Source organism: Musca autumnalis, unplaced genomic scaffold (assembly GCF_047663935.1).
Source record: "Musca autumnalis isolate F117 unplaced genomic scaffold, ASM4766393v1 scaffold_1, whole genome shotgun sequence".
Classification (NCBI taxonomy): Eukaryota; Metazoa; Arthropoda; class Insecta; order Diptera; family Muscidae; genus Musca; species Musca autumnalis.
In genome coordinates, this window is record NW_027411644.1 from 85,838,694 (window position 1) to 85,861,978 (window position 23,285).

The window sequence follows — 23,285 nt, forward strand, 5'->3', positions numbered from 1 at the left end:
TTGTTTAGTGTGTGTTGCAGTCTAACGGCAACTGACTTCCCCAGCACTTTGTCTGCCTGCCACTGGTGTTAGTCGGCCGAGAACATAAATCATTTTGCAGCCACCAAACAAAGAACATGGAGTTGAAAAAGGTGTACTTCATATGTCAACTAATTCGTATGTTCAGGGAGGAGCGAACATCAAGATTTAAATTTTGATGTGGTTGTGTAGACTTTTGGTTTTCCATGAAATGCAAATTGGAATCTGATGGGATTTGGCTTCAGATTTTCTTAGCTGATAACTTTTGAATTTTGCAAAAAAAAACGAAACATAAAATGTGATTCTGCGGAGATTTTTGGGAAAGATAACTGTATAATAGGTTATTCCAATGAATATACCCACCGTGGTGCAATGGTATGCACACCCGCCTTGTACACTGAAGGTCGTGGGATAGGTTCCCCCGCCAGGCAACATCAAAAATTTTCAACGGTGCAGGATGCCCCTCAGTAATGTGGCGACATTTCCTGAGTATTTCAGCCATGTAAAATTTCTCTACAAGTGGTGTCTTAGACACGCGGTTCGGACTCGCCGATAAACAGTAGGTCCCATATCATTGAGCTAATATGAATCGAGGTGCACTCATTGATATGAGAGAAGTCACCCTTGTCCCTTCTGGGATGTTTGTGGAACAATTATTATACTCGTATATAAGGGAAGACATCTCTTGATGACTCTTTTTGATCTTGATGTTTTTTTTTCTTTCACAAACTTACTGACTTTAAAATTTTTCATTATAGTATGGTGTGCATTCAATTAAAAATCAAAAATTTTTCAACCTTTCAAAACAGTTTGAAATTCGGAAATAGAAAAATAACTTCTTCAGCTTTTCATATTTTTTAATAGTTTTTCAATTATTAACCATCAACGAAAACTTCCCGCTGTACCTTTCTATTTAAACTAAATTGCTAAAATATGGTTCGTCAAAGATCTCGCCGAACAATTGAAGAAGTTTATGGCACCAAATTCGAAGGCACCTCCAAACCATCGGCCAATAATGCCAAGATTGGAGGAGGATTCCAAACGAGCCAGCCTGATCACCATGGTTATATTATTAATTCGAATACCCCATATTACACAACGCCTGCTTTACCCGCTCCCCAAGCATCCTTAACCAACAATGGAGCATTGAATAGCTCGAGAAGGAAAACAACTGCTCGTAACAATAATGGAAAAGTGGTAGCTGGTGGCGCTGGTCACAAGTTTGGAAATAACAAGGAAAAAGAAGATATTGGTAAGGAATTTAATAGCAACAAAATGAAAACATCTCGAGCTGGAACAACATCACATATTGGAGGTGCAACAAATGCCAATCAATATCATGACAACAAAACCTATAGGCCATCATATACGGAACATATGACAACTGGCAATGGTAATCAACACCAACAACAACATCAACCACACCATCACAACAATCATCATCAACATCATCATAAGCCTGCCAATCAACATCATCAGCCTGATGAGGATAAGGATGATGATACGGAAGAATTTTTCCAGCTGATACGTCAAACAGTGGAGAATGCCATTGGGGTAGGTGTCACAAGGAATATGATGTAGTCGGTGGATCCTGAAAGTCTGTGTTCTTTTTTCTTTGCAGAAATCAATTTCAGAATTGCTGAATCGTAATTTCCGGGAATTGAGTTCGAAAATCGAACGTTTCTCAATGGAGTTAAAGAACACAAATGATCATTTGAAAAAGATACATGTGGAGCTAAATAATAGTAAGTACAACAAAATCAATATATTTTTTTAATAAACTACGCCCTCGGAATTGAGTCATATTTATAGACACACCCATAAATGGCACACCCATATGCTTAATAAATCTTGCCTTCAGAAAATATTTTTAAAATAACTCGTGCCCTCAGAAAATATTTTTAAAATAAATAGCGCCCTCCGAAAATATACTTAAAAAAACCCACGGCATCAGAAAATGTTCTCACAATAACCCCCCACCCTTAGAAAAAAAACCTAAATCAACCCACGGTCTCAGAAAATGTTCTTAAATAAACCCACACCCTCCAAAAATATTCTCAAAATAACCCGAGGCATCAGAAAATGTGCTCAGAATAGCCTCACACCCTTAGAAAATATTCTTAAAATAACCCTCGGCCTCAGAAAATGTTCTCAGATTAACCCACGCCCTCAGAACATTCTTAAAATAACCCATGACCTCAGGTAATATTCTTAAAATAACCCACAACTTCAGGAAATATTCTTAATATAACCCACGACATCAGGAAATATTTTAAAAATAACCCACGACCTCAGAAAATATACTTTAAAAAAGACACGACCTCAGAAAATATTGTTAAAATAAGTCTCGACCTTAGCAAATATTCTTAAAATAAACCCCGACCTCAGAAAATATTCATAAGATAACACACCCTCAGAAAATATTCTTAAAATAACCCCCGGCTTCAGAAAATACTCTTAAAATAGTGAAATTTTTAAATATTGGGGAGAAGTACCGGAAGTTGGGCCACATATGGTGACATAGGGCTTTTTACACCTTTCGGGATGTTTTCCCAAGAAAAATGGACCTGCTCCTGAAAAATCTTTTACCGTCGTAATGGAGGCATCGAATGCAAATCGCTTTAACAAAAATCAAAGTGATTCGAGAGCAGGTCTTAAAGTGAACTTATCCGAAGTTTTGTGTGGGAGGTACCCAAAGGAGTGCACAAATATAGTCCATATTCGAACCTGATCTATATCTGGTAGATATATACGGATGTGCAGAGTATGGATTACATCAGTAACTCCCTTCAAGAGTTATAGTGCGCATATTTTTTCCGAAGATTTTTGAATTTTGTGAGGGAGGTACCAGAAGGAGTGGAGCGACATGGTTTATCTTCGAACTTAAACTATGTTTGGACAAAATATTACGAAGGCCAAATTTTGGACCGAATTGGCAGATCCGTTCGAGATTTATCTTGCGCTCCAACCACTACACACGGTGTCATGGGGGATTTTTGCATATTTCAGGCTATTTTCTCAGGAAGTATGGACTTGCTCCTTATGAAACTTGTACCGTCGTATGGGGAACAGCGAATCCAAGTTGCTACAACAAAAATCAAAGCGATTCGAGAGCAGGTGCTAAACTGAACTTTTCCGAAATTTTGTGTGGGAGGTACCCGAAGGAGTGGTTCGATTGAGTCCATATTTAAACTTCATCTAAGTCTGGTAGAACTTTCACGATGTACAAAGTGTGGGGCAAATCGGTTACTCCCTTCAAGAGTTATCGTGCGCACAAAATTTCCGAACATTTTTGAACTTTTGTGGGGGAGGTACCGGAAGGAGTGGACCGATATAACCCATCTTCGAACTTAAACTAAGTTTGGGCAAAATATTACGAAAGCCAAATTTTGAACCGAATCGGTTGTTCCGTTCGAGAGTTATAGTGCGCACCAGCCAGCCAGACAGACGGACAGACAGACAGACGGACATGGCTAAATCAACTCCAAATTTTCTGAAACACATTTCGTCCAAACATACTTGGGGTCTAAACCCATTATTTCGATGAGGCACATTTTGCCCGTATGAAAGTGTATATACCCCCGTTAGCATAAATGCTGAGGGTATAAAAACACGGCCTCAGAAAAAATCCTGAAATAACCCACGGTCTCAGAAAATATTCATAAAAAACCGACGGCCTCAGAAAATATTCTTAAAAGCCCACGCCCTAAGAAAATATTCTTAAAAACAAGTAAAAAAGTATCAGTCGGCTTTGCCGACAGAGATATCGGCCTTCTTGTAGAAAATTTACTTCTGTTGAAACTGAGGTATGGGGTATTGTATCTCGCGAATTGTTGTAATATACCATAACTTTCGAACGCATTTAGGTAAAATAAACTGTTTTAGCACGATTCACCGATGGATTTCTTAAAATTATAATTTGAGCGGAAGCTGTGGTCATATTAATGTAAAAAAATAGAAAAAAATCGTTGAAGGAAACGAGTTTTTTTAAGTCAGTTTTCAATTAGTGGCTTTACAATACAATGTAGAGTATAATGTTCAAAGAAGAAGTTAAAGAATACACTTCAGAGATGAAGTTTCTAATGTATGATTTTTTAATATAACGACCGCATCAATCTCAACCGGATGCTGACATTTTGAAGACTGAAAAATTGGGTTTTTTGAATTTTTGCTCTAATCGGAACGCGCAACTGTACTCGTTTAAAAACTGATCATGAGATTGTAGTTCTCGCGATTACGCATTTTTTGATGTATAACTAGGGCGTGTAGCCTTCAAAGGTTCACAACAATCTCAGCTTAAAGTCGAAATTTTTGTGCGTATTTTTTTTTAAAAAACCAGTTTTTTGGATTCAAAACTTACAAATGCCTTTCGATTTCAGTGGAAACCCGCGTGAATTTAGTTTTTTTACGTTCTGAATCTAACAAGCCTTTGCGCGTCTAAATCCATCCACTAGATCGGCGAATATGATACCCCTCAAATTTCGAAAATATGCAAAAAATATTTTTGAAAATATCGCGTATTTAGACGCGTTTTAGATGTGTGATTCCTACTTAGATAAATAGAGCGAAACGCATATTTAAAATGTGCGAAAACAGATATTGAAAAACGTTCGCGAATCCGGAGATATAATAGATTTTTTCTAAAAACTGAGTGCGATGCTACATCCACGGTTCTTAATGGATCGCATTGAAATGACACAGGATGATGTATTTTTTAAAGGTTATCATCGAAATCGGATGCGCATAAAATGTAAATGAACTTCGTGGAAATTATGCCCATCTAACTGTATTTTGCGCCCTAATATGCAACAGACGCTACATCGTGGCCGCCAAATAGAATTTCACAAACTGTACACCAAATTAAAGGGATTGATTCGCTGTTTTGGAAAATCGGATGCGCATCATGTCATTTTCACTATTACGCGGTTTATATGCGTTTCAAATGTTGTAATATTCAATATAACATTATTTTAATGTTATGCCACAATTGGAATTCCTTGTGATTAAATATAATGTTCTAAAAATATTCGCCAATAGGAAAACTATAAGTGAAAAAGTTGTTGCAACGGAATATTTTCATTATTGCGTGAAATTTGGACGAAAATGACGAAGAACTCAATCATTTTTTCTTCAACATTTCCTATAAAACCATAAAAAAATAAAATTAGAATAACATGATTTTTATTTCTTTTCGTCATATTTTCTTTGTATTTTTGCAAATAACATGAATACTATAGCTCCAAACTTCACGACTTAGGTTTCATTTTATTCCTCACAATGTCTGGATGCTGCTATAATTTTTTTATATATTTTTTTGTAAGTATAAGCGCTATTGTTTCAAAAATATGTTTGTAAATACGTGAAATTATTTAATAAATTTAATTTTTCGCGAATCCATTGAATCTTTTTGAATTTTTTTTTGCATATTCTCAAAGGGTGCGAATTCAGTTAACGACAATTGGATATAACATCTTACTATATTAAGCCGCGATTTTTTTAGAATTTTTTCTAATTAGCATAATTAAAACGGTCATATCTTTTGCGCGCAACAATCAAAGTTTGTAACGAAAACAGATTTGGAATGACGATTTTTTTCTTAATCTATGTACCAAAAATCATAGATGTAGTATCAAAAATTTTTTTTGATTTTTTTGAAATGGAAAAGACGATTTTAGACATTTTTGCTGATATACCCTCAGCCTTATATGTATATTAAAACAATTTTTTCCAAAAAACGTATATATTTAGGGGTTTATAAACATTTTGGGAATTTGAACCGACAAAAATGTTCATTAGGATTAGATCAAAAGTTTTGCGGACGAAATACAAAAAGGAATGGATCTACATTGACCACTATGAAAGTGGATCTCCAGCCACTACATATGGTGCCATAGGGGGTTTTTACACCCTCGGGATGTTTCCTCAAGAAGTATGGACTTACCCCTAAAAAAACGTTTACCATCGTAATTGAGGCAGCGAATGCAAGTTGCTTCAACAAAAATCAAAGTGATTCCAGAGCAGGTCTTAAAGTGAACTTATCCGAAATTTTGTGTGTGAGGTACCGGATGGAGTGGACAAATATAGTCCATATTATCTTTAAACGTAAACTATGTTTGGACAAAATATTACTAAGGCCAAAATTTTGGACCGAATCGGCAGATCCGTTTTAGACTTTTCTTGCGCTCCAACCACCTCACACTGTGTTAAAGGGTTTTTGCAACTTTCAGGCTATTTTCTCAGGAAGTATGGACTTGCCCCTAATGAAGCTGCTACCGTTGTATGGAGGGCAGTGAATACAAGTTGCTAAAACAAAAATCAGAGCGATTCCAAAATTTTCCAAAATTTTGTGTGGGAGGTACCCGAAGGAGTGGGCGGATTAAGTCAATATTGAAACATTATCTAAGTTTGGTACACATTTTACGATGGGCAAAGTATGGATTAAATCGGTTACTCCCTGCAAGTGTTATCGTGCGCACAAATTTTCCGAACATTTTCGAACTTTTGTGGGGGAGGTACCGGAAAGAGTGGACCGATATAGCCCATCTTCGAACTTAAACTAAGTTTGGGCAAAATATTACGAAAGCTAAAATTTCGGAACCGAGCCAGCCAGACAGACAAACAGACGGACGGACATTGCTCAATCGACTCTAAATTGTCTGAACACATTTTGTCCAAACATACTTGGGGTCTAAAACCATTATTTCGATGAGGCACATTTTGCCCGTATGAAAGTGTATATGGGCAATATTATTGAAAATTTAACATCGTTGAAGCCAAGGTTTACCCGTTTATAACTCGCGAATAGTGGTTGTATATTGTACAATTTACATGCTTTTGGATAAAATGAAATGTTTTTAGACTTGGCAAAAAATATTGGCCTTCAAAGTTGATTTGCGTGGAAGCTGTGGCTATATTTATGTTAAAAAATGGGTAAAAATGGGTTGAAGCCAACGTGTCTTTTTTTGTTTTCTCTCGATTTGTGATTAAACCACACTTTTCACGATTTCCCCGTTAAAGTAAAAGTAGAAGGCAACCAAATAAGGATCATCTCACCTTTATATAACTTCTCAAAATTTGATCTGCGTCTACCATTAAATGATGCTGACATTTTGAAGCCAGATTTTAAGTGTTTTTTGAAATTTTCTTATAATTTCGTTCCGCAAACAGGTTTTTCAAAAAATCATATATAGGAATGAAGAACTCACGATTCTGATTTATTTGATATATGTGTCGTGAATGTAGCCTACAAAGCTTCAGAGAAATCTGTATCCAAATACGAAAATTTTGTGCGAACAAATTTCTAAAAATCATATATTTCGGGTCTAATTTGTACAATTGGCATTCGATTTACTCGTGCATGATTGCAAATTTTGGATTTTTACGTTGCGGATCTAATAAATCATTATTCGTTAAAATCCATCTACTAAAACGCGAGATAGAAGAAATTCCAAGGTAGAAAAATCACCTAATATTGTTTTTGAAAATATCGCGCATTTTATCGCGTATTCTGTCGGCCGCTTGCACTACTATGAAAAAACTAGTGCAGCATCTTCCTTTTTGCGGAAACAGAGATTTAAAAACTTCACTGATAAGGGAACTACATTCATTTTATCCCAAAAATAGTGTGTGGTGCTACATCCACGGTTCTTGACTGATTACCTTGAAATAGGTATATATCGATGCAGATTTTCATGTTGACACTAAAACCGGATGCGGAACGAAATTGTATGAACTTTGAGCAAATTAGCGATATTTTATAGGTTTTTTAATGCTAAGATGCAGCCGATGCTACATCTTAGCATCCAAATTATATTTCGAAAAATATATACAAATTAAAAGATAGGGTCTTGCTGTACATGAAAATCATATGCGGACAAAACGATTTTGATAATTACGCGATTTACACATATTTTAATAATGCATATAAGTTAAAGCGGTTTATTTGAACTCTATTTCCGTTTAAGAAGTCTAATGACTTATTTCAACAACCTGATAAATTTCCTCAATGGGAAACCTTCTATGTGAATGTAGATAAAACAAAATCCGCCCATTTCCTTGGGAGTTTCAAGAAAAATAAAAGAAGTACTCCTATAGAATTTTTCCAATATTTTCAACTCTAGAATGCATGTGAAAACTATTATTGCAAACCAAAATTTGTTTTTTTATCACAAATATGTGCTTATTTTGGCTATAATAACCTAACTACTATCCCGATGATTATAAGTTTGGTCTCATTTGATTCCCCGTGAAGTCTTTCTTTAAAACTGTTAATTTTTTCTAAATTTTGACGGGTAAATGGACCTATATTTTCAAACAATTCGGATTACATTTAAAATTTTGTCAATTTTTTGTAAATTCCGCGAATGCTGAGTAACATTTTACAAATATTATGCAGTCTACTAAATGACGTCACTTCGTGATAACTTTTTAGTGCCAATTGTGCTCAATAAAATAACTAGCATTTTTATAATAATTTTTTCTTAAAAGCAGAAGTAAAACCGCGATAACATTTGTCCGCAACAACCAAAAATTTGCTCGCGAGCGGATTTGTACTGGGGAATTTTTTCTTAACCTATGTGCCAAACAATCGTTAATGTAGCGCGAAAAGAAAAAAATCTTTTTTTTGGAAATGGAATATGAAATAATTGGCAGTTTTGCTCATATACCCTCGTTAGCATAAATGCTGAGGGTATAAAAACACGGCCTCAGAAAAATATCCTAACAGAAAATGTTCTTAAAAACCCACGCCCTAAGAAAATATCCTTTAAAAAACCACGGCCTCAGACAAAAATTCTAAAATAACCCACGACCTCAAAAAACATTTTTAAAATAACCCACGACCTTAGGAAAAAATCTTCAAATAACCCATGACCTCAGAAATATTCTTGAACAAACCTACGACATAAGAAAATATTTTTAAAATAACCCACGCCCTCAGAAAATTTTCTTACAATAACCCACACCCTTAGAAAATATACTTAAAATATCCCAAGCCCTCAGATTTTTTTTAAACTACGCCCTCAGTAATTATTCTTAAAATAACCCACGACCTAAGGAAATATTCTTAAAATAACCCACGACCTCAGAAAATATTCGCAAAATAACCTACGACCTATGAAAATATTGTTAAAATATTCCACGACCTCAGAAACTATTTTTTAAATATCCCACGCCTTCAAAAAGTATACTTTAAATAACCCACGCACTCAGAAAATGTTTGGTAGCTCTCAGAAAATACTCTTAAAAAATCCACATCCTCAGATAATATTCCTAAAATAACACACGCCCTCAGAAAGTATTCTTAAAATAACACAAGGCCTAAGAAAATACTCTTAAAATAATCCGCACTCTCAGATAACATTCTTAAAATTACCCAACCCCGCAGAAAATACTTCTAAAATAACCCGCACCCGCAGATAATATTCTTAAAAAAATTCACGCTCTCAGAGAGTTTAATTTAATTTAAATCTTAAAATAATCCGCACCCACAGATAATATCCTTAAAATAACCCACGCACTCAGAAAGTATTCTTAAAATAATCCAAGCCCTCAGATAATATTCTTAAAATAACACACGCACTTAGAAAGTATTCTTAAAATAACCCACACCCTTAGAAAATATTTTTAAAATAGCCCACGCACTCAGAAAATGTTCTTAAAATAACCCAGACACCCAGCAAAATTCAAAAACTACCCGAATCCCTCAAAAAGTACTCTTAAAATAATCCGCACCCTTAGATAACATTCCTAAAATAACACGCTCTGAGAAAGTATTCTTAAAACAACCCAAGGCCTCAGAAAATATTCCTAAAATAACCCACTGCCTCAAAAAATATTGTTAAAATAAACCTTACCCTTAGAAAATATTCTTAAAATCCACGGCCTCAGAAAAAATTCTTAAAATAAACCACGCCCTCAAAAAACATTCTTAAAATAACCCACGCACTTTAAAAATATTGTTCCTCATTTTTCCACTTAATTAAATTTCCCCGTTCTTACTTTCCAGAAATTGTCCATTACGGTGAAGAAAACTCCCGACATTTTCGTTATCTTTGCATGAAGTCGGAATATGACAAGATGTTCTATCAGCATCAAACAATGATGTCGACAACTGTGATACCCACAAACAACCGTTCACAGAAGCTCGACAAACGTCTGAGTCCCGTGCAAACAAATTCCTCAAATGGCAACAATCCAAATACACCCGAAAACGATGTAATACCAATTCCCTGTACATGTCGTAGAACTCCACGTCAAGTTCCTTCTAAAGATGCCCAAAAATCATCATCTTCAGATGAACGAAATGGCGCCATAAGTCAAAAATCTTCTGAAGTTGGTATACGTGAAATTCTCGATCAACTTCAGCGATTTTTTGCCGAAATGAAAGAATTGAAAAAATGTCCCAATTCTATGCGGAGAATGTCTGAAATGATGGTGAGGCAGGATGATTGTTGTGGTGCACCGGTGGTGGCTGGCGGTGCTGCTGGTGATGTTATGACCAGTTATCATCACGATAAAGCTATGCGCATAAATAAAGAGCTATTTCAAGCTGAGTATGACGATGATGATTTTGAAATGAGTTCGGATAGTATGACACCACGTAGTGTTGAAAATCTTGCAATTCCTCAACATCAATATGGCGGCATGACGGTGAGGACATCAAGTACAACCAGAACTCAATCGCAGCATATGAATGGTGGTGGAGCGGGTGGAGATGGTGGTGATGCATCATAATGTTCTCTCTCAGTGTTTTGAAAAAAAATTTCAAAATTTCAATTATGTAACCTGGAATTTTTTTATGTCTTTTCATACCTTCAAAATATAGATTTTCAAACAAAAAAAAAAAAAAAACAAAAACAAAGTATTAATCTTGATCTTTTCACCTTCTTCCCATGCAAACCTAAGACAGTCTATATGACATAGGGAAGGGCTTAGAAGGTCTTCTTGTAGAGCTAAATAATAGTAAGTAAACAAAGTCAATTAAAAATATTTTTAAAATTACCCACGCCCTTTGAAAACTTTTTCTTAAAATGAATTATAACACACTTTGTAAAAAAATATTCTTAAAATAACCAACATCCTCAGTAAATATTCTTAAAATAACCCACATCCTCAGAAAATATTCTTAAAATAAATATCAAAAATATTCTTAAAATAACCCACAGTTTCCGTAAATATTCTTAAAATAAGCCACACCCTCGGAAAATACTCTTAAAATAACCCACGCCATCGGCAAAAATTCTTAAAATAAGCCACACCCTCGGAAAATATTCTTAAAATAACCCACGCCCTCGGAAATTATTCTTAAAATAACCCACGCCCTCGGAAGCTTACGCCCTCAGAAATATTCTTAAAATAACTCACGTCCTCAAAAAATATTCTGAAAATAACCCACGCCCTCAATAAGTATTCTGAAAATAACCCACGCCCTCCAAAAATATTCTGAAAATAACCCACGCCCTCCAAAAATATTCCTAAAAAAGCTTACGCCCCCAGAAATATTCTGAAAATAACCCACGCCCTCCAAAAATATTCCTAAAAAAGCTTACGCCTCAGAAATATTCTTAAAATAAACCACGCCCTCAATAAATATTCTGAAAATAACCCGCGCCCTCAGAAAATAACCCACGCCCTCAGAAAATAACCCACGCCCTCAAAAAATAACCCACGCCTTCAGATAAAAATTCTTAAAATAACCCACGCCCTCAGATAAAAATTCTTAAAATAACCCACGCCCTCAGAAAAAATTCTTAAAATAACCCACGCCCTCAGAGAATATTCATAAAAAACCTTTATCCTAAGAAAACATTCTTAAAAAACCCGCGCCCTCAGAAAATATTCTTGAAATAACCAACGCCCTACAGAAATATTCTTAAAACATTCAAAAAATGTTCTTAAAATAACTCACGCCCTAAAAAATATTCTTAAAATAACCCACGCCCTCAAATATATTCCTAAAAAAGCTTACGCCCTCAGAAATATTCTTGAAATAACTCATGCCCTCAATAAATATTCTGAAAATAACCCACGCCCTCAAAAATATTCCTATAAAAGCTTACGCCCTTAGAAATATTCTGAAAATAACCCACGCCCTCCAAAAATATTCATAAAAAAGATTACGCCCTCAGAAATATTCTTAAAATAAACCACGCCCTCACTAAATATTCTGAAAATAACCCACGCCCTCAGAAAATAAGCCACGCCCTCAGATAAATATTCTTAAAATAACCAACGCCCTCAGAAAATAAGCCACGCCCTCAGATAAAAATTCTTAAAATAACCCACGCCCTCAGAAAATAGCCCACGCCCTCAGATAAAAATTCTTAAAGTAACTCGCGGCCTCAAAAAATATTTAAAAAATACCCTCGACCACGGAAAATATTCTTAAAATAGCCCACACAGTCAAAATATATTCTGAAAATAACAAATATTCTTAAAATAATACACGCCCAATATTCTTAAAATAACCCACGATCACAGAATATTCTTACAATAACCACAATATTCTTCAAATAAGCCACGCCCTCAAAAAATATTCTTAAAACAACCCTCACCCTCAAAAAATATTCTTAGAAAAAGCCACGCATTCAAAAAATATTCTTAAAATAACCTACAACCTAAAAAATATTCTTAAAATAACCCACGCCCTCAAAAAATATTTTTACAATAACACGCGTCCTCCAAAAATATTCATAAAAAAGCTTACGCCCTCAGAAATATTCTTAAAATAACTCACGCCCTCAATAAATACTCTGAAAATAACCCACGCCCTCCAAAAATATTCCTAAAGAAGCTTACGCCCTCAGAAATATTCTGAATATAACCCACGCCCTCCAAAAATATTCCTAAAAAAGCTTACGCCCTCAGAAATATTCATAAAATAACCCACGCCCTCAATAAATATTCTGAAAATAACCCACGCCCTCAGATAAAAATTCTTAAAATAACCCACGCCCTCTGAAAATAACCCACGCCCTCAGATACTAATTCTTAACATAACCCACGCCCTCAGATAAAAATTCTTAAAATAACCCACGCCCTCTGAAAATAACCCACGCCCTCAGATACTAATTCTTAACATAACCCACGCCCTCAGAAAATATTCTTAAAATAACCCACGCCCTCAGATAAAAATTCTTAAAATAACCCACGCCCTCAGAAAGTATTCTTAAAATAACCCGCGCCCTCAGAAAATATTCTTGAAATAACCAACGCCCTACAGAAATATTCTTAAAATAACCCACGCGATCACAAAATATTATTAAAATAACCCACGCCCTCAAAAAAATATTTTTAAAATAACCCACGCCCTAAGAAAATATTATTAAAATAACCCAGGACCTCAGAAAATATTATTAAAATAAACCGCGCCCTCAAAGAATTCCTTAAATAACCCACGCAATCAAAATATATTCTAAAAATCACCCACGCCCAAAAATATTCTTAAAATAATTTACGCCCAAAATTCTTAAAACAACCCAAGCCCTCAGAAAATATTCTTAAAATGATCCCAGGCTCTCTAAAATAACCGACGACCTCTAAAAATAGTCTTAAAATAACCCTCCAAATATAGACATATGTTTAAAATAATCCACACCCTCCAAAAATATTTTTCAAATAACCCACGCCCTCAGAAATGTTCTTAAAATAAACCCATGCTCTCTAAAATAACCGACGACCTCTACAAATAGTCTTAAAATAACCCTCCAAATATAGACATGAAATAAGCCACGCCCTTCAAAAATATTCTTAAAAACTTACGCCCTCCAAAAATAATCTTAAAATAACCCATGGCCTCTAAAAATATTCTTAAAATAATCCACGCCCTCAAAAAATATACTTAAAATAACCAACGTCTTTCAAAAATATTGTTAAAATAACTTATGCGGACAATAATATTCTAAAAACAACCCCGCCCTCCAAAAATATTCGTTAAATAACCCTCGCTTTAAGAAAATATTCTTAAAATAACCAACGATCTAAGACAATATTCTTAAAATAAGCCACGCCCTCCCAAAATATTCGTTAAATAAACCCCGCTCTAAGAAAATATACTAAAAATAACCACGATCTAAGAAAATATTCTTAAAATAAGCCACGTCCTCGAAAAATATTCGTTTAATAACCCTCGCTCTAAAAAGCTATTCTTGAAATAACCCACGATCTAAGAACATATTCTTAAAATAAGCCACGCCCGCAGAAAATATTCTTAATATAACCCTGGTACTCAAAAATATTTTTAAAATAAGCCACGCCCGCAGATAATATTCTTAAAATAATCCACTCCCTTAGAAAATATTCTTAAAGTAATCCACGCCCTCAGGAAATATTCTTAAAATAGCCCACGCCCTCAGAAAATATTCTTAAAATAATCCACGCCCACAGAAAATATTCTGAAAATAACAAACGCTTTCAGAAAATATTCTTAATATTACCAACGCTCTCAGATGACCTTTAGAAGTTATTCTTGCCATAGAAAACATTTCTACTTCCTTCCTTCTTATCATAGAAGACCTTTAGAATGCCTTCGTGGCATGTAAGACATTCTTTCCATCAGAGTTAGGAATTTCGGCTGGACACAGTAAATATATAATTGTTCTAAAGTGATTTATTATGTTTTCTTAATTTTAGTGTAAAAACAAATCACGATAAATATATTTATTGTGGTAATAAAATCTGATATCAGTGTTAAGCCTACAAATTGACCTAAGACATTGCATAACTCAGTTGTATAATGCCAATGTAAGTCCATATTTACATTAGGCAATTTTCCTTACGATCTAAGAACATATTCTTAAAATAAACCACGCCCGCAGAAAATATTCTTAATATAACCCTGGTACTCAAAAATATTTTTAAAATAAGCCACGCCCGCAGATAATATTCTTAAAATAATCCACTCCCTTAGAAAATATTCTTAAAGTAATCCACGCCCTCAGGAAATATTCTTAAAATAGCCCACGCCCTCAGAAAATATTCTTAAAATAATCCACGCCCACAGAAAATATTCTGAAAATAACAAACGCTTTCAGAAAATATTCTTAATATTACCAACGCTCTCAGATGACCTTTAGAAGTTATTCTTGCCATAGAAAACATTTCTACTTCCTTCCTTCTTATCATAGAAGACCTTTAGAATGCCTTCGTGGCATGTAAGACATTCTTTCCATCAGAGTTAGGAATTTCGGCTGGACACAGTAAATATATAATTGTTCTAAAGTGATTTATTATGTTTTCTTAATTTTAGTGTAAAAACAAATCACGATAAATATATTTATTGTGGTAATAAAATCTGATATCAGTGTTAAGCCTACAAATTGACCTAAGACATTGCATAACTCAGTTGTATAATGCCAATGTAAGTCCATATTTACATTAGGCAATTTTCCTTACGGCAATTGTCAGTTTGTAGGTGAGAGAGGGTAATGAGAGGCAAACGGTTACCAAATTCCTCACCTCTCCCTCCGTCAAACTGACAATTGCCGCAAGGAAAATGGCCTAATGTAAATATGGAATAACGCATAATTAAAAAATGTCATCTGAAACCCTTTTCAAGTGTTACTTAACTCGTACAAAGAAAATAACAAAACTGAAAATTCCGTTAATATTTTATTGACAATTATTGGAAATCACATAACGAAAGTAAGATAAAAAGGTCATTCAGTTTTCATCTTGAACTATATCTAGAAATGTACATTAGAAACGTAATAATAACTACAGCTTGGAATGTCCTTGTTGCCAAGTATCAATTGTGCCTTAATAGGCCGAATTGCCGAATCTTTCTTTGTCTCCTCTACTTTCACTTGAAGTGATCTATTTTATTTCACTGCACGTGCCAGTTTATTTTGTCCTTTGAACCAAAAAGCCAACTGTGTTGGCATATCAATTTAAATACTCATAACTGATATCTGTAGATACCAGATACCAGCCTTAAAACAAACATTCAGTACTGCCACCTTGTGAACGAAGAAGAAGAATGAGGAGGAAAAAGGCAATTTGATACTTCTGCTGCAAATATTCATTCAAGCGTTAAACATTAATGGACATTTGTATGGCACATGACTGCTTAGCTGTTACCAAATAGTACCGACCTTGTTAACACAAAAACGTAGCAATAATAACGAGCAAACAAACCGAACTAAGTGATACTCAACCGCTTGCTCCTTTCATTGGACTAAGAAAATATTTAACATGGGTCAAATGTTGAAAATTAGAGTTGTTGCATTTCTTGTCAGTAAATTTACTTTTTGACCTTTTATTGACAACAATATGAAATCAATACCTGCCTACTACCCTTAAGTAATGACACCAAAGTGCTGATATACCGGTTATTATATTAAGTACATACTTGTATATTGACTGTATACAAAACACGGGTTAATTTTGTTTGTTGTGTGAATAAGGTTATTTATTAAATAAACAATTTCTGTATAGTGATAAGGGAGTGATACTTTGTTTTAATAGAGACCCATTTGGCATTAACTTTCTACAAAAGATCTATTGTGGATGATAGTGTCAAAACAAAACTTAATGGACTGATTGCGAGAAGCTTAAATTACTTTTTCACAAGTAATATGTTTATTTAATATTAAAGTTTTGTGTCACATAGTATGGTTGAAAGATATCAAGCAACGGTCCTGGCCAGCTTTAACATGTCAAATACCAAATGTCATCCTTTTGACGCGGTTGAAGTGAAAATTCGTAAAAAAATTATACATTGGAAGCTTACTGTCTGAAGTGTATTCTTTAACTTTCTCTTTGAGCATTAAGCTGTGCATTGCGATCGAAAGCTAATAAGTGGGCAATAACTAACAAAAAGGTGTTTGCTTTAACACTTTTTTCCCCATTTTTAAACTTAAAAGTGGCAACAGTTTCCGCGTGAATATTTGTTTTTTAAATTCCTCGGTGATTCGTGCTAAAACAGTAAATTTGATCGAAATGCATTCAAAGTTAGTGTTGCGCTTCAACATATGTTAAATTCATACATAAATGCCCATTTCTGTACACATAAAAAATAAATATTTTTAAGGATACATTTCGTAACAGTTGCTACCCATATAGATGGTATGAATTGCACATTATATGCCTGTTCCAGAAAATAGTAAAAAATTGTAGATTCTTGCAGTTCTGGAACAAACCAAATACTAGCAACAACAATAAAAGAAGGGAGAATATCACAATGGTCATCATATTCCCTGGTAATACGTACTTCTGAAATAACTGATCCATAAACACAAATTCCTCTTCAATATATACATATGAAATGTTAGGATTCTACCTTTTTCGTTTCACTCTATATTCGATTAAATTAAAAATACCCACTGTTGTATCTTTCTAATAATCAAAATTCTGAAAAAAAATTCAGCCAATTCATACAAAGTCTAGAGTTGGCGACCAGATTGAACATGTCTTCATAGAATTAAAACCATATAGAAAAAAGTTATGTTATCTATAGGCCTAACAATAACATTGATATTGGACATCTCTTTAACATCCTAGAAAGTGTAACGCTAGGTTACAATGAAGTCATTATATCTGAGGATTTTAATTCTAATACACTGGGTGATCCTCCGTTAACAAATACCATGCTCTGTGCTAGACTTTATGCTACTAATACTAGCCTTGCTATCCATTTTTCCACAACAACGAATACACTTCTTGATTTATTTTATATTAATAACATTGACAATGTCCTTCTATATAATCAAATATCAGCTTCCTGTTTTTCAAGGCATGACTTAATATTTCTTGCCTACAACTTTACCATAGAAGAAAAAGAAGGACAATTTTATTCAGTTCGAGATTACAGATGTTTATACTACATGGATCTGGAGGAAAAATTTCTCCAAATCAACTGGAATAGATTGTATGATATATGTAACTTCTGTTGAACAACAACTTGAATTCTTCCAAAATAACATTATTGGTCTGTACAATTCCACAGTTCCTCTTATAACCAAAAGAGTCTCTTCTAATAGTAAACCTTTGTTTAATTCATCAATTAAACAGTCTATAAATGCTAGGGATAGAGCGTATGCAAGGGTTATAAAACTCCAGAATTGCATGAAGAATTTTGTTCGGCAAGGAAAAGAGCGAACAAATGCATAAAATTAGCCAAAACGGAATACTATTTCAATCGATTCCGTACTGCCATTGACTCTAGAAGTAAGTGGAAAATTATTAGTGAATTAGGTGCTGCAAGAAGTAAGAATACAGGTCCATATAATTTGTTTTGGACAAGTTACATATAATGCCATAGGTGCAAGTGGAGTGCATCCGAAGTTTATTCGTATAATCCTTCCTCGTCTTTTTCCACATTTCACTTACTTTTTCAATGCCATCATTACTTCCAGTACCTACCCCCGCTCTGGAAACATGCTAAGATTATTCCAGTATCTAAATCGAATACAGAGTTTCGTCCTATAGCCATATTGTGCTACTTTTCAAAAGTGTTTGAAAAAGTCATACATATGCAAAGGTCAGAATATTTACAAAGATAATCATTGTTATGTGATGTACAGTCTGGGTTTAGAGCTGGTCATAGCTGTACCTCCGCACTAATTGAGGTCGCAGAGACAACCAGGAGTGATATAGATGAAAACCAGGTTTCCTTTCTTGTCCTCCTAGTCCACTCAAAAGCCTTTGACACCGTAGACCACTATACCATGGCTTATAAATTTAGGAGTTTTTTGTTAATTTCTCTACTACCTCTACAAACCTTATAATGTCGTACTTACATAACAGGTAACAATCAGTTTATTTAGGCAAAATGAAATTCAGTAGTGCGATTCTGTAACTCCTTAACGACAGAATTAACGACGAATGTCGGTAGTTAACGATAATTTTCGGTAAGTGCTATTCTGTATACCAATTTTAACAATTTTTGTCGGTAAATTTTGTCGTTAATTACCGAAAATTATTGTTAAGTTAACAACCAAAAAAAAGTTGTTGTTAAGTCTTAACGACAGTACATTATTGCAATATTTTGTTGATTTCTTTTAAAAACGGCGTTTTTATATGAGCATATGTTATGTTAATGAGAAGTGTACACAAGGTAAATTCTGCCTTATTGAGAAAAATCTTCTTAAAGCGTTTACATAAGGGTTAACTATGTATGATAACATGGGTCAGCTTCGCCACTGTTGTGCTTTCGCCAGCGCCGATTTTATTGAAACTGCATAAAGATCATCAAAGTTCTCTTTGATCTTCGATTAACTCATAAATTTCCTTTAGACCACCTTCATGTAGAATCAATTAAATCGGCGCTGGCGAAAGCGCAACAGTGGCGAAGTTGCCCCATGCTATCCTACATATGAAGACTACGCTAACCTTTGTTTTACTTACTAAAGAGGAAAAACGTTAGCTAATGCTTCAAAAGAACTCAAGTGTGGTACTGCTATGTAAGACCTATACCAATGTCCGTCCGTAACACTATCTTTCTAGGAGGCTTTCGTTGGCTTTAATTTAGCATTGAGGCCAACACTTTAATAGTATTACTATAACCTACTTAGTTCTTTGATAATCTTATAGATTTTAACTCAGCATCACTAACAATCAGAATGCTAAAAATGGCGTATAAGCTTGGATTTTCGAACTTTTCATACTCTCCGCTATGAGAAATTTCATTTAATGTGGGCGTGAATTGAATGTGTGAATATATAAACTCAAATGACGGTAACGTGGATCCACGATCACTGAAGGGGCTTAAGTCATGTCAAATATCAAAGCTGAATTTCCATACAGAGCGCCACAACCCAAAATATGATCCCAACTTTTAATTAAAAAAATACAACTGCGCTTTTAAAAAAGATTAATGATGGTTTTATCACTTTTATTACTTTTAAATCACACACACACAATAAAAACATCTTAAGAAATCCTTCTTTACTGGCATCCGTATTCATCCAAAAGATACACATTTGAGCCAAATTCCTTCAAAAATCTGAATTGTTTCCTTCTTAAAAGCTTTATGTTTTGTACTCGCGACGAAATAATGTTTTCAGCTTCAAAATATATTTTAATAAATATTAAAATATAATATTTGACATTTCCTTCCTATCGATTTTCGTCGGTATGAGTTAACGATTTCTACAATCGTTAACATAAAGTTACAGAATAGCACATTCGATAACTCAACCGAATATTTTCGTTAACTACCGATGTCGGTTCGTTATTAAAAAAAGTTACAGAATCGCACTACAGGTCATTGCCGGTTAACTAAGGTGTACCCCAATCTTGTGCAAACAATTCGAACTGAGGATTTTTTGAAAGTACAGACCCAAACGACAACAAACCCTAGTTGGGTTTTGTTGTGCCAGCTCCAGCTCGGATTTTATGGCCCCATTTAAACATGGTTAAATATTGAGTTTTTAAAGAAATTCGGGGCTATATCTCTGAAACCAATGCGAATCTTCTGCTGACCTCTGAAGCAAATTTGTAGATAGGGACAAGAATAAAATATTTGGAGAAATAATGAACTCGAAAAATTACATTTATTGCCTCAAATTTCAAAATATATAAAAAAATTCCACATTTTTTATAAATTTCGCACCGTATCTCCAAAAGCGTTAATTTTTTCTGAACATTTTCTTTTTGAAAAATAGTCCCTGGAATGTTATACACAACTCTTCAGAACATGTCATTGTTGTAAAATGCCTCAATCCCGTTGTTGTAAAATGCCTCAATCCCGTTGTTTTCAGTACATTTTTCAACGACGATTTAATAAAAATGTCAATAATGTAGTGAAATCCGAAATGCGAGAATAAACTGTTGGTGTGAACTGCGTTTGAAATACGTGTTGTAAAAGATATGATGCAAAATACCGCTGAAACAACATGAAGTAAGCATTTCAGAGTTTCAGAATTTTCTAAAGAATTGTTGGAAACTTTATTTGGAAGATTTTTGCGAAAGGTTACTTGGTTCAACTCCCAATAGTTTAGCCGATACTGACCAGAATTTCAGCAATTATGTAAAATTTTCTATATTTTATAGATTTTGATGCCCTAGATGGAGTTTTTCTTATGTGGTTTTTTTAAAAGATAAATTCTACTAGTTTATGGCTACAATATTGCTAAAGACAGCATGGCCAAATTCTTATTCGTTTCTGAGATAAAGCCCTGATAAATGCAAAAAAGTGTAAATTTAGCCCCTTTTAGATTAGGCCATAAAATCCGAACTGGATCTGACAGGACAAAACCCTACTAGGGTTTTTGTAGTATAAATATGTAATTTCAAAAAATGCATACTAGAAGTTGTTTGCAATTTCAGTGTTGCATAGTGTTATAGTAATTTATAGAAATTTTGACTGTGGGTTGTTGTTGGTGTGTAGGGGTGAGATAAGGCTGGGTTTTTGGAAATTCATCCTAGAAGGGTACGAAAAGTACTAAAAGGTACTAAATATGGTACCCTTTGTATTAAGCAAACGGAGGATCAAGAATTCTGAAATTTGGAATAGAGGGTTAAAAAGATGTACTAAAGGTTTTTTGGAAATTCGACCTATAAGTGTACCAAAAGTACTAAAAGTTACTAAATTTTGTACCAATTGTATATTTTGGGAAGTGGTGTTATTATAAGGAAACGGATTTGGATGTTCGTACTTATGTGTACGAGAAGTACTAAATGGTACTAAATTTGGTACAATTTGGATTTGGGTAAACGGATAGAGCTGAAAACCTGAAATTTGGAATTTAGATTACCGTTGAAGTGTAGAGATATGGGGGTAGTCTTCGAAATGCGTATCTATGTGTATGAAAAGTATTAAATGATACTCAATTTTGTATAATTTGGATTTGGGTGACCGGATAGACCTGGAAACCTGACATCTTGGATTTAAGATTACTGATGGAGTTGGGGATTGATGAAGTTTTGGAAATTCGTACTTATGGGTACGGAAAGTACTAGATGGTATTAAATTAGTACAATTTGGATTTGGTTGAACAGATAGAGCTGGAATCCTGAAATTTTAATAAATAACAAATAATCCTGAAATTTGAAATTAAATTACTTTTGGAGTGTATGATTGAGGTACTTTTGGAAAGTACTAAATGGTACTAAATTTGGTACAGTTAAGATTTGGGTGAACGGATAGGGCTGGAATCCTGAAAAGTGGATTTAAGAATACTGTTGGAGTGTAAAATTGAGAAAGTTCTGAAAATTCGTACTTATGGGTACGTAAAGTATTAAAATTGGTACAAATTGGAAATTTGGTATTATAGCCGCTTTTGGTGTGTAAGGTTGCGATATGACTGTGGTTGTGGATATACGTACAATAAGTATACGAAAATTACTAAATCGTCATAATAGCTCAATTAATTCAATTAAATGAAACTGGCACAGAAATTGGTTCAAATTGTTAATGAGCAAAGGGGTAGAGCTGAAATTTTGAAACTCGCTATTAGTATAGCATTTGGTGTTTATAGTGGAGATAGAGAGGAAGTTTTGAAAATCATGTATACGAAAAATACTAATTCGCGGTTTGGATACAATGAAGTAATTTTTGAAACTTATATATATTATAAATTGTTTTTATTTTTGTTGTCTTTTCTGAACGTTATAGTCACAGCAAAATTTTCGATGCCAAAGATGCCATTCAATCATGGGTGAAAGTGATCTGGCATGTCACCTTTTTAGCATCTTCATCGATTCATTTACACCAATACTTTGACATGTCATTTTCACCAATACTTTGGCATGTCATTTCCACCAATGCTTTGGCATGTCATTTTCACCAACCCTTTGCAATGACAATATTATTACGACGAGAGTTTTAACAACGTTGGTTGTTGTTTCGAGTCTCCGACAACATGAAGCCTATTTAAAATTATTAATCTTATATATGTAGAAAATTTGTATAAATAAAAACACAAAACTCATCTCTATTGGATCATTGGAATGGGTTCAAGTACTGATGAAAAGAACGGATCTTTCACGACTTCCTTTGCATGGGTTCAAATGCTGATGAAAAGATCGGATCTTTCACGACTTCCTTTGCATTGGTTCAAATGCTAATGAAAAGATCGGATCTTTCACGACTTCATTTGAACCAATGCAAAAGATGCCATGAAATCACGTCATCGCATGGAACCCCTTCAAATTTTGCTGGGTTAAGTTCATTTGAAAAAGAAAACACTATGCGGCTAATGTTTTACAAGAAGGTTTTTACACCCTGAGAACAAAAAGGCCTAACATAAAATTTCTAAAAAATTAGCTATTATATAGGTTAACATCTTTTGAATAAAGGTTTTCTACATGTTGACATCACAAATTCC

The 23,285-nt window shown here is 34.3% G+C and overlaps 1 protein-coding gene across 1 annotated transcript; it reads left to right on the forward strand.

The window, feature by feature from the left end:
* The first annotated feature begins 808 nt into the window (after positions 1-808).
* Positions 809-10,882, forward strand: LOC141390658 (uncharacterized). The gene is made up of 3 exons (XM_073963608.1): positions 809-1,572; positions 1,640-1,763; positions 10,025-10,882. The coding sequence occupies exons 1-3, from the start codon at positions 952-954 to the stop codon at positions 10,750-10,752; spliced, it is 1,473 nt and encodes a 490-aa protein (XP_073819709.1). The 5' UTR covers positions 809-951; the 3' UTR covers positions 10,753-10,882.
* The last annotated feature ends 12,403 nt before the right edge of the window (positions 10,883-23,285 follow it).

Bases quoted from the DNA above. Each gene is read 5' to 3' on its own strand.
- LOC141390658 (XM_073963608.1), top strand. From the start codon at position 952: ATGGTTCGTCAAAGATCTCGCCGAACAATTGAAGAAGTTTATGGCACC. The intron at 1,573-1,639 runs GTAGGTGTCACA...TTTTCTTTGCAG, and splicing joins CAGTGGAGAATGCCATTGGG to AAATCAATTTCAGAATTGCT. The intron at 1,764-10,024 runs GTAAGTACAACA...CTTACTTTCCAG, and splicing joins ACATGTGGAGCTAAATAATA to AAATTGTCCATTACGGTGAA.